The sequence below is a fragment of the Myotis yumanensis genome, unplaced genomic scaffold, assembly GCF_028538775.1.
Source record: "Myotis yumanensis isolate MYYU_CA2020_CCGP unplaced genomic scaffold, mMyoYum1.0.hap1 SCAF_13, whole genome shotgun sequence".
NCBI classification, from domain to species: Eukaryota; Metazoa; Chordata; class Mammalia; order Chiroptera; family Vespertilionidae; genus Myotis; species Myotis yumanensis.
Genome location: NW_027223764.1, coordinates 34,069,726 through 34,082,032, shown reverse-complemented (window position 1 = coordinate 34,082,032; position 12,307 = coordinate 34,069,726). Strand labels below are relative to the sequence as shown.

Sequence of the window (12,307 nt, the reverse complement as noted above, 5' to 3'; positions counted from 1 at the left end):
GCATCCACTAGAGCAGGGAGGGCGAACCTTTTGAGCTCGGCGTGTCAGCATTTTGAAAAACCCTAACTTAACTCTGGTGCCGTGTCACATATAGAAATTTTTTGATATTTGCAACCATAGTAAAACAAAGATTTATATTTTTGATATTTATTTTATATATTTAAATGCCATTTAACAAAGAAAAATCAACCAAAAAATGAGTACGCGTGTCATAGGTTCGCCATCACTGCACTAGAGTGTATTTTCTCTTGTGTGCCCAGAATATCGTATCTCATTCATTCTCCCAGAGACAATGTAGACCTGAACAATTGGTTAACAGGTTAGCATTTTCAGTGGGTTTGATACTAAAATACAGTGTGATTGACTTTTTCTTTTCTTTCAAATACTCCAACCAAGTGGATATTCACTTTAGAATCATAGGTTATTTTTAGGCGGATAATACTTTAGTAAGGATTTGTCAGTGTTTGCTTTGGTAGATGGGGCATCGAAAGGCAATTATAAAGACCAAAAGGCATAAGTGATAAACCATCAGCCACCTTCCTGAATATACACAGCGATACTCCCAAGGACAGTTTGAAGAGCAGATCAGCTGGCTTCCCCTTAGCACATGGATTTCAAGAACTTCGCAGGACCAAGAAACTGCCTAGGACAATGGCATGTGTAAATCTTGGCTTCCCGTCTCGCTTGTCATTTATAAAGCAAATAGAATATTAGACAGAGCTGTGGTTATTCTGACTTGGGGGTGTTTTCTTTTTCCCCAATAAATACCATTTTTTAAATGAGCAATGGTCAAAACCCCATAAAAGATTAACAGGTCACTTCTGAGCTTAATTGAGGCTATTTTAACCATCACATTATTTTTTAAAAACTTTGTTACCAAAGTCATGAGCATAAAAATAAAATTTTCTTTATCGAATATATTCTGTTTTACCTAAAGGATGTTTGCTTTTGTCCTCTGATTCCATCAATTAGTTGGTGGATTAAAAACCGATGCTCAACGCTGGTTATATAGAGATTAAACGTACAGTATCTGCCTCAACAAGCTCACAGTGGTTTGAGGAAGACAGACAAGAAAAAAGACAGAGTTGAAATGCAGGATTATGATGATCTTTAGAGAGCAGGTGTGCACACAAAGGTAACAATGAGGCCTTTGTGAGATGGGGAGAAGGAAGCCTGAGGAAATTGAAAATGACTCTGTCATAGGTAGATGGTTACCCACAGTGTGCAGGAAATAGAGAGGGCAACACGAGAGAGTGGGACATGTGTGCTGATAACCCCAGTGAAGTGTCTTCCGAGTTTCGAAAAGCCTCAAACTTAGAATAGGTGACCATGACACTTTCACAAAATGTTACAGCTAACAATACTTGTTTCCTCTAGAGCAGAACATGGAACATTGTTCTATGACCGTGTCAATCTTGGGTGGTGCCATTGGGGCCCTGGCTTATTTTTCTTGGGAGTTAAAGTGAATGCATCATCCTCCGTTTCATATGTCCCCTTTATTCAGTCTGAGTGAGCCTCCTTCAAAATTCTATAGACATTATTGAAAAGTCAAGCAGGGAGGCTTCGCCGAAATAGCTCAGTTGGGAAAGAGTTAGACTGAAAAGTCAAGCAGGGGGAAAATCAAAAAGTCATGCGGATTACCCTCCCGGAGTCCTTGGTTTGACAGAATAGCAACCCCTAAATAAATAACGTGCAGCATCTAGACCAGCGATTTTCAACCGGTGTGCCGCAGGAATTTTTAAGACATGCAACACCCGACTATTTAGTCAGGGGCATTTACCTCTTTTCCCTTAGGTTGTCAAATAAAAAAATGGCAACAGCCAACACAACTATAGCCATCAGTGTGAATGAATGAAAGTTATACCTTTTTTGGTCAGATCAGCAAAAAATGTAATACATTGTTGGGTGTGCCGCAGAATTTTAGCAATTAGGTTATGTCTGCCATGAGATGGAAAAGGTTGAAAATCACTTTTCGGAATAACCACCACTCTGTTTATGTGTGCCGTGAGATGGGAAGGGGGCTGAACCCTTTCTGGCGCTGCTTTTGGTCCAGTACTTTTCTCTGGAAAATAGAACAGGCTGGTGTTCTCATTGCACATAGGCAAAGTGGGAGGACAAAGGCCTGCGATATTCACTTCTGTGCTCATCATAGAGGAAAGGAAACATCTAGAAGCATCTTTACCTACTTACTTTCTCTTATTATTTATGAGAAAAATTCTTCACAACACCGAAGATTTCTAAACCAAGGCATAGTCCTAGTAATTTTTTCCCATCAGAACGACCATGTAGTCGGCATATTCTGCGGTACAGTCGGTTTCAAATATTTAGTCTCATTAAACCCATACACCATCTAAATGACCTGGAAATTCTCATGATACAGCATTTATATTCCATTTCACAGGCCACCCTTCTTACCCAGAAACAACATATAGAAAGTATTTGTCAGCTTTGAGTATTAATTGAATGGGGGAAATATTATCATATATCAATATTCAATTTATAGATGATTTTTATTTTAATCTTTTTTTGCTAAAGCTAGTACCACTGGTGATGTATTAAAATTGCATAATTTTTTGGGGGGGAGAGTCTTTAAGGTGAACACTGAAGTATGTAGAAGAAATGGTATAATGTCTGTGAATTGCTTTAAAATACCATGCAAAGGGGAGAAAAGGAATTAGGGCTGAATGAACCAAGTGTAAAAAACCTTGCTCCTTGCTGACGCTGTGATGAGTGCAGAGTCTGTCTGTTCCCTTCCCTTCTGAGTGTTTGAAATTTTTCATTAAGCCTGTAGATAACAGTGTTGCCCCAGTGCTCGTGTATAAACTTATTCTCCAGAGTTTTTTAACCTAGAAATTCTAGGCTTTCTCCCCTGGAATTTATGAAATGCTTCGCAAACATGCCTGTGTACTTGGACGTTTTTGCAGAGTGGCCTGACCCCACTCCATCTGGCTGCTCAAGAAGACAGAGTGAATGTGGCCGAAGTCCTCGTCAACCAAGGGGCACATGTGGACGCCCAGACCAAGGTAGACAGAAGGAATGTGCCCACACAATGTGTCTCTTAGTGGCTCCTGTATGGACGCAAGTACAGTTCTTTAGGGGGAAAAGCAAATTCCTCCACCGTATCTTTTATACATAATATTTCCCACGTGCATCTGTTCAAGGGACCCTAAAGTCTCTGATTCTGGTACCCAGATGCCTTTATCTTGAATGGCCCGGGCATTTTGTCCTAGCGGCATATCAATACCTTTCTGTGTTAGCGCTATTGGTCCTTGTCACAACAGATCCACCCTCCAAGGGCAAAGTGTGAAAGCTGGTAGGTTTCTTGGCTTTTGTAACTGATGTAAAAAAAGCATACTAAAAATTTCAGTAATTTGTGATCTCTAACTTTGTGCAGGCCTAGTCTATGAAAAAGGATAAATTCAATTTTATTTAGCTATTACTACTTGCTAAATTCATTGTGATGTGTTTGGTTGCTGGTCTCGGTCTCTCTCTCTCTCTCTCTCTCTCTCTCTCTCTCTCTCTCTCTCTTTCTCTCTCTTTCTCTTTCTCTCTCTCTCTGCCAAAATAGCTCTTCTAAGAGATAGATAGATAGATGAATCTCACATAATGCCACAATTTTAAGCTCAGATAAGAAAATGGATGTTTCGTGTCATCATCAAAGATATGACTTCATAGTCACCTCATTTCCCTGAACATTTTCTTTCATGCTTAATTTTGTTACCTCTTCATATCAAACTTGTTTTATCGACTCTAAAATAGAACTCTTCTACGTGTCACATTTTTTTTACATAAAAATGAATGCTTATTAAATATTGTTATGAATGCAGAGATTTTTGTGTGTAATATAGACAGATGCTGAGGTGTATGGACAGATAGTGAAGATGTTGATAGTAGAGGAGTATCACCAGGAATTAGCCAGGTAAAAAGGTGTGCAGACATCAAATCTAGACTGGATTTATGGGTCCGCACAGATGAAGCCAACTTTAGGCATGGCTCTGGCTCTATGGCGGTGGCTCCTCCACACATACTGTGTTCTATTAAACAGAAGCTGCCCAAGAGAGACATGACCAGGCAAGATCCTTTAAGCTTTCTAAACTGTGTTAAAATAGGAGGGGGGAGGTAGCCCTAGGCAGAGCTGTGCAAGCAGGCCAGCTCCTCCCCTCTTCCCTCTCTGAAACTCCTTGTGTCCTGGAGACTCCTTGACCCCATTTGGTGGCTGAGTTGCCCAGCTCTCCCTTCACTCTTTCCCTCCCAAACTTTTCAAATCTAAACAATCTCATTGTCCTTAATCTTGAATGCCTTCCTAGGTGGCTTGGCATTGTACAGAGAAACCACTGGTAGTGGCTGAATGGTTTCTCCTTACATTTTTACATTTTGAAAATAAAAGAATTTTTAATTGGATTTAGTGTATATTCATTATTTTACTTGAATTGCTTTGTTAAAAAGAAATCTCTAGCCCTAGCAGGTTTGGCTCAGTGGACAGAGCATCAGCCTATGGACTGAAGGTCCCGGGTTCAATTCCGGTCAAGGCCACATGCATGGATTGTGGGCTCGATCCCCAGTGAGGGGCTTGCAGGAGGCAGCCGATCAATGATTCTCTCTCATCATTCATGTCTCTGTCTCTCTTTCCCTCTCCCTTTCTCTCTGAAATCAATAAAAATATATTAAAAAATAAATAAATCTCTAGGAATTTGCAATCTCATGGTAAATGTATTCACCCTGTGCTCATTTACACACATGTGCACACACAGACTTAAACACTCTTTTGGCTACCTCTCTGTTTTTAGATGAAAACTTCTAGAAGGCATGGACAGGGTTAAGATTTTGCCTCAAAACATCCAGTACTCAGTGAGGGGGCATGGTAGTGATTCTCAAGGGCAGGTTGGAGGAGAGGAAAGGGTGCGTGCACCTTCTGGTCTCAGTTTGCACCCATGACCCCTTAGTCTCTACAGGGTTTGCTCCTAACCCCTCCGCCCCTCACCACCTCAGGTCACAGTTGGTAATCATTTTTGCACTTATTATAATATTTTTGAAGTACATATCTTTTCTGCCCTTTACAAGTGATGCACTTTGGGAAACATCTCTCTGCCTCTTAGCTGTGTGGTGGTGTCTGTTACAAAGTGTCCAAAATATCTGGAGTATCCTTATTTTTAAAAAATCATTGTCACCCTGCCTCGGTTGGGTGTTGTCCAGTGCACTGAAAGTTCGCCAGTTTGATTACAGGTCAGGACACATGCCCAGATTGCAGGCTCAGTCCCCTGGTAGGGGGCATACAGGAGGTAGCCGATCGACGTTTCTCTCTCTCTCTCTCTCTCTCTCTCAAAAATCAATAAAATAAATAAATTAAAAATCATTGTCTAGAATACACACACACACATACACACATTATATATTTTTAAATTGATAGAATTTATAACCCCTCAGGCATCCGTTGATATTCATCTAAGAAACAATCCAGCACTTTGTCTAAATCAGTGGTCTTCACACTGTACTGTGGCTGGCCAGGCAGGACACTGTAACTGGAGCATGTGTACCTGGACCAGGTTCAGACTTCTCAGACCTGAGCTCACTCACAGCAGCCTCTTCAGCTTTAGTATGGCTCTGCTTCTTTCTGTCTGTCATGCATCCTGATAATCACCTACTGACTCGTATTATCATTTAGCCCCTTCATTTCGTAACCTTGATTTTACACTCTCAGAGATTACAGTTTTTATTTATTACACTCTCAATAAATTCTAGTCAAAATCTTTCCATAGAAGTCTTCTGACCCCTCCCCAAGAAGCCACGGAATCAGCCTATCCAGGCTGCCAGTCACTTCATCTCTCCGTTCAGTCTTGAAACGTTGTTGAGACTAGAATTAGCTAATGCAAGAGAGTACTTTGGGAAGGGATATGGGTAACTATTTTCATGTGAGATGGTATTATTGTTTACACCTAAGACTAGCTCTGAGAATTATCAAGGGTGTTTTTGGTTTGGTTTTGGTGGTGGTGTTTTTTATAGGAAAAAAACTATTTTTGTCAGCTCAAAAAGAAAGGTTAAATAACAATTTTGCTTCTAATTGGGATGACTGCTACTAAAAGTGTACTTACGATGTTTCTTTTTAAAAATATGTAATTACAGATGGGATACACCCCACTCCACGTGGGTTGCCACTATGGAAACAACAAGATTGTTAATTTCCTGCTCCAGCATTCTGCAAAAGTTAATGCCAAAACAAAGGTAAGCTCCTTTTCTCCTTTGTATCCACCGAAATCATTGATTGTGTCTGAGGAAATGAGTCATTTCTTCCGCCTTCCTTCTACAGAATGGGTATACGCCATTGCATCAAGCAGCTCAACAAGGACATACACATATAATCAACGTCTTGCTTCAGAACAATGCCTCCCCCAATGAACTCACTGTGGTAAGAGCCGAGGGCCCGCTAGGGAAAGGCAGATGGGCCCGGGCACTAGGATCTTCTCACAGTTTTCACTGTGCACCACAGTTGTTGTTTTTTCCTTTCATGCACAGGCATGAGCAAGCATTCAGCAGAATGAAGGGAAAAGGACAATACGAGTAATTGTGTTGTTGTGAGCTGTCCAGAGGGAGAGTGGCTGTTAGTGTTTCACACTCAAAAACTGCCGATTGCCTTGCCCCCTGGTGGGAAGTACGTAAGAAGAAGAAATATGCATTTGTTTCCTTGATTCGTTAGGACATTAAGAACCTCTTGGATTCAGTCTGTAGCAGCTCAGACTCTGCTGTGAGAGTAGGAACAGGTTAGGTGGGTTTCCTGCAAAGCATGTCTGATGAAACTGTTTTGCGCGTGGCAATGGAATGGGCTGTGGAGACACTGGTCTTAGGATTTGTACAGGTGAGACAGGTGCACACATACAGGCACTGAGACACGTGGAATTCCTGGCTAATTCCTTGTTCCTGTTTCCCTCTTGCCAGAATGGGAACACTGCCCTCGCCATTGCCCGCAGGCTTGGCTACATCTCAGTGGTGGACACACTGAAGGTCGTGACTGAGGAGACCATTACCACGACGGTGAGTGGTGGACGCCGGGCCTGGCTACCTTAAGACAGTAGATCTTTTAAGACGTTTCTCAGACAGTAGATCTTTCCTGGGCTTTGCAGAGATGAAGCCTCTTTCCTCTGTTCGTAGACTACGAGCCATGTTTCCAGAGGTTGTCACCTCATTGTTGGCACTTTAGCATAGCAAAACTCTCATCTCTGATATTAAGAAAACTTGAAAACACTAAAAATATCCCTTTAAAAGTTGCATTCGGAGCTATAGAGTTTGTCATTCCATATAAAGCTAAATTTATTTATTTGTTTGTTTGGCTATTTTTTAGAAGTTTGAATGAGATGTAGACAAATGTTTTAGCATCCTTCTTCGGCAATTTAAGAAAATGGAGCATTCTGAGTTGGTTCTTTGACAATTTTTAAACTCACAAATGATTAATAGATACATTGTTAGCATTATTATAAAAATGAGATTTTTATAACATGAAACATTAGAGATAGGCTCAAATTGATTTTTACCACCACTTTCACTTGTCTTCCGTTCACCTATTGGATTTTCATAGGGGAAACAGTAGCCGCTTTATTAAAATTTTAAGTGAATCTTTAGTAGGAGGCCTTATTGCAGCAGATATCTCTTTACAAACTGCGGCAGGATTTGGTATCAAGAGCAGATATTGCACAGTATCAGAGGCTTATTTGAATAATTCCTGACCACATGACTCAACACAAGGCCTGGCATTGACTCTGTACGTGGTAAATTTAAGACTCTGGAATACTTGGACTTACTACCTCTGCCTCCTTTTCTCATCTATCACCTTCCGTCCTGAAAGAAGGCACAGTTCGCATCTGCAGACAGTTTGTATACACAGGGCTTCATAGAAAACACAGAAGTTGTTCTGGCCAGTGTGGCTCTGTTGGTTGGCTGTCATCCTGTGCAACAAAAGGGTTGCCAGTTCAATTCCTGGTCAGGGCCTGTGTCCAGGTTGCTGGCTTGATCCCCAGTAGGGGGTGTGCAGGAGGCGACCAATAGATGTTTCTCTCTCACATGGATTTTTCCCGAGGTTTCTTGCTCTCTCTCTTCCTCTCTCAAATCAATTTTTTAAAAAAACATACACACACATTGGTTGAGGTGCTCTTTAGCAATCTGTAAATTTGGTTATTTGACTATCTACATACTTTAGAAACTAAATAATAAGCCTGCTAATTACAAGAGAGAAGTTTGATAATGGGTGAAAAAGAAAACAGTAGCTTTAATGGAGTAGCATGATGGTTATCAACCATGGCACATTCCTTCCTTCCTCCCTCCCTCCCTTCCTTCCTTCCTTCCTTCCTTCCTTCCTTCCTTCCTTCCTTCCTTCCTTCCTCTTTCTCTCTCTCTCTCTCTCTCTCTCTCTCTCTCTCTCTCTCTCTTTCTTTCTTTTACTGAATTTATTGGTGTAGCATTGTTAATAAAATTATATAGGTTTCAGGTGTACAATTCTACAATACATCATCTGTATACTGTATTGTGTATTTACCACCTCAAGTCAGGTCTCCTTCCATATCCATTTATCCCCCCCACCTTTATCTTCTTCCAGAGTCCCATATGTTACTTTCACATACCTCTTGAGTGTTTCGTCATCTGATTATCTATTATTAAATTCTCAAGAAAAGAATTTAAACAAATAATGTAATATCCTCAATTTTATAGACATCTCATGTAGCTCTTTCTAGGGTGGGGAATGAGAGGGAGGAGGACAAGGTAGTAAACAATGGCCAGCTGTCACCATGCTAGATGTGAAGTCACTGCAGCAAAATCAGGGTGTCTCAAAAAATGTATAGACGCTGTAACAGCTAATAGCTCAATTTTGAAAATGAAATGTATTTTAATGAACACTGACTTTATACTTATTCAAAGTGTGTGTATACATTTTTCTGGAACACCCTATATATAAGACTTCTACTTCAATGTTAGAGAATGGAAACTCCTAGAACAGTTCAAAATCCAATCTAATTTGATTGAATGTAAATGACTTTGTCACCCATTCAGAAAGTTCCACGTGCTTTCTTGATACCAGAAAAGCTAGAGGAGAAAATAAAGTTACAGGCAGAGAAAGTCAGCCTCAGGAAATCTTCTGAAAGGTGGATATCAAGGCTCAGATTCCTAATGAAAGACACACCGCATTTGGGGCCAAAGCCATTTCACACACAACCTCATCAGCCTAGTTGGTTTCTGCCTCAGAGAGAAGACAGGACTCATGCTAACAGGAAAGATTCAGTTGGCCTAATGGGAGAAATGAGGCTTTGACTAAATGGAGTTCTCACACTGATTAGAAAAGAGTCCATCCCAATCCTTAAGACTCAGCCCAGCTCTGGTATGTGAGACTGTATTTCAAGCTGAGACACCACCCTGTCAGCCCTGCTGCGGGAGTTACATGTGATCCAGTTTACACGAGGATCGACGCCAGTCAGGGTGGAGTCTGACCTTAAACTCCCTAAACACAGCGCTGTCTCCACCAGAGGTAGACCTTCACACAGCCGGTTACTGGGGCCCCATTGTTCCAGAAGCAGACTTTAGTTTTAAAAAATGCCTTTTTAAAAGAAATCTGTCTTCCATAGGAGCACTGTGTAAGATGTGGCAATTCTGAGAAAGGTGCAGCAAGGGAAACTGACTATATGGAAGCTGGTATGCAGAGAGATGAATGAAGGTGTTTGTGTTGTTGAAAATACTCAATTCCCTGAGTAGTAATGAGCAGAATACATCTATCACTCAGATCTGTTTCTCTTTTTTTAAATTAGTGAGTGCTTATGTTCAACCTTTTCTTTTTAAATATATTTTTATTGATTTCCTAGAGGAAGGGAGAGGGAGAAAGAGATGGAAACATCAATGATGAGTGAGAATCATTAATCAACTGCCTCCTGCACACCCCATACTGGGGATTGAGCCTGCAACCGGGGCATGTGCCCTGATCTGGAATTGAATTGTGACCTCCTGGTTCATAGGTGGATGTTCAACCACTGAGCCACGCCAGCAAGCCAGATCTATGATTCGAATTCCATTCTCTTATAAAGGATACCAGGGCTCCTCAGAGAAATGGCTGGATCCAGCTAGAACTAGGGTAGGAAATATACAAATGAGCTGGGAACATCTGGTAGTGCCAAAAAATAATAATAATAAGGAAATACCGCCCCCCCCTCCACCCCAAATAAGCAAGTAAATAAGTACACACACGAAAATGATGGGGACATGTCAAAGGGACACAGGAATTAATGGAAAGAGTCCCCAGTGCTGAAAGCTGCAACAGTTTGAGCAAAAATGTAAAAAAGCAGTACTGGGGTATAGTGCAAAGTATCAAATAAATAGCCCTGAGTCCATTCTGGTAAGTAAGTGACTGGTAAGTAGGGAAGAAGAGACACATTTCTCAGGCAAAAGAACTCTAATTTTTGAGCCTACACACGCTGACGGGATGGATATACTAGTAATTCCCCGCTGCTGAAGCCTGGGTTGAGCATAGTGACTTCCTTCTGAAGAAAACAGCGTGGAAGGGGCAGAGGGAATAGAGTGACTTTGCATGGAGATGCCAGGCATGCACTGCGTCAGCCAGGTGAGGAAGGCTAACGTCAACACCACCCAGTCATATTGATGGTATGTGATAAAAATAGCACTCGACCTCTGTGGTCTTCCTCTCCAAACCATATTACCTCAGTCTAATCATGAGGAAAACATGAGACAAATTCCAGTAAAGAGACATTCCACAAACCACCTGATCAGTTGGCCTCAAAACTGTCAAAATCATTAATAACAAGGAAAGTCTGAGAAAGTCACAGCCACGAGGAGAAATGACAACCAAAGATCATGTGGTATCCTGAATGGGATCCGAAAACAGAATCAGGTGGAAATTTTAAAAAATCTGAATATAGACTTTAATGAATAATAGTGTCTTCACATTGGTTCATTAATTGTAATAAATGTACCATTAATTTTAATAATGTAAGATGTTAATAATAGGGGAAACTTGGTGAACTCTCTATACTATCTTTACAATATTTCTGTAAATCTAAAACTGTTCCAAAATAAAAACCTTATTTATAAAAATGTTTAAGTTCAGTGTTACATGCTGGAAGAGATATGAATGAAGGTGTTTAAGTTGTATTGTTGAAAATACTCAATTCCCTGAGTAGTAATGAGCAGAATACATCTGTCACTCAGATCTGTTTCCCTTTTTTTAAATTAGTGAATGCTTATGTTCAGTCTTTTCAACACAACACAGATAGTGTTTCTTAATTAGTGAATGCTTATGTTCAATCTTTTCAAATACAAAACAGATAGTGCTGTATTTCAACATGATAATTGAGGACAGGGTGTGCAGTCACAGTTACCAAGAATGGGTAAGAACTACTATAAGAAGCTGGGGCTTTTACCCTTTCTGAGTTTTAACGGTGTAGTTTTTATTTCAATTGCCTTATTTAAATGTGTACCTTCCTTTGTTCCATAGTCTTTCATGTGCTCAGAGTTAAAAGAGGACTCTTTGAAACTAAAACATTAAGTCATTGAGATTTTCTAACAAGTAATGCTGTCCGTGTATTTGGATGGATACAGTCCCTATAGGTCAAAAGTTATCAGAGCAAGTAAGAGATTCAGCAGGGCTTTTGCCTACACTATACCGTTCTCTGATCTTTTTGTAGAGGTTAAAATGATCTTGTAAATGCATTACCTCTAAAATATTTTTTCATATATATTCATTAAATTATGTAATTTATGCAATCTTAATATTGATTTATTCTAGAAATTAAGATGACACGGGGAAGACAAAATAAATGGCTGGCTTAATAAGTAGTGAAGACACATATTTCTTGCCATTCATTTGGTTTATCTTCAGCCAAGACATTTATTTAGTAGGATGAGGCAGCAGATTCATCAGACCAGGAAAAAGTACAGACGATCTCTCTCTCCTCTTCCTTTGAAAAGCCTTACTGGGGATTTCAGCCTTTTAAGCTGGTGTGCTTTGTCCCTAAAGTTGTTCCACCTTGTGTTTGTTCTCAGCTGTGTATATGGTCAGGACCTTAGAGTTACTGGAGGACATCGCGATGTCATTTTATACGTGGCGGCTTTAGGATAAGCAACACATAAGCCAACTAATAATAAGCCAATTAATTTAGAAAGAAAGAAAGAGTCTTGTTAAAACATGCACTGTCCTCACTCTGAAGTCACTGCTTTTTTGTTGTTGTTGTTACCAGACTGTCACAGAGAAGCACAAAATGAATGTTCCAGAAACAATGAATGAAGTTCTTGATATGTCTGATGACGAAGGTATGAGAACCTC

At 40.3% G+C, this 12,307-nt stretch overlaps 1 protein-coding gene across 3 annotated transcripts in view; it reads left to right on the top strand.

The window, feature by feature from the left end:
- The window catches only part of ANK3 (ankyrin 3), a 469,334-nt gene that overhangs the window by 344,353 nt on the left and 112,674 nt on the right, over positions 1-12,307 (top strand). For all 3 annotated transcript variants that reach the window (XM_070432806.1, XM_070432805.1, XM_070432807.1), the window contains 5 exons: positions 2,925-3,023; positions 6,121-6,219; positions 6,305-6,403; positions 6,931-7,026; positions 12,222-12,294. In XM_070432806.1, the coding sequence (XP_070288907.1) occupies positions 2,925-3,023; positions 6,121-6,219; positions 6,305-6,403; positions 6,931-7,026; positions 12,222-12,294 (466 nt within the window). The remainder of the gene's footprint in view (positions 1-2,924; positions 3,024-6,120; positions 6,220-6,304; positions 6,404-6,930; positions 7,027-12,221; positions 12,295-12,307) is intronic.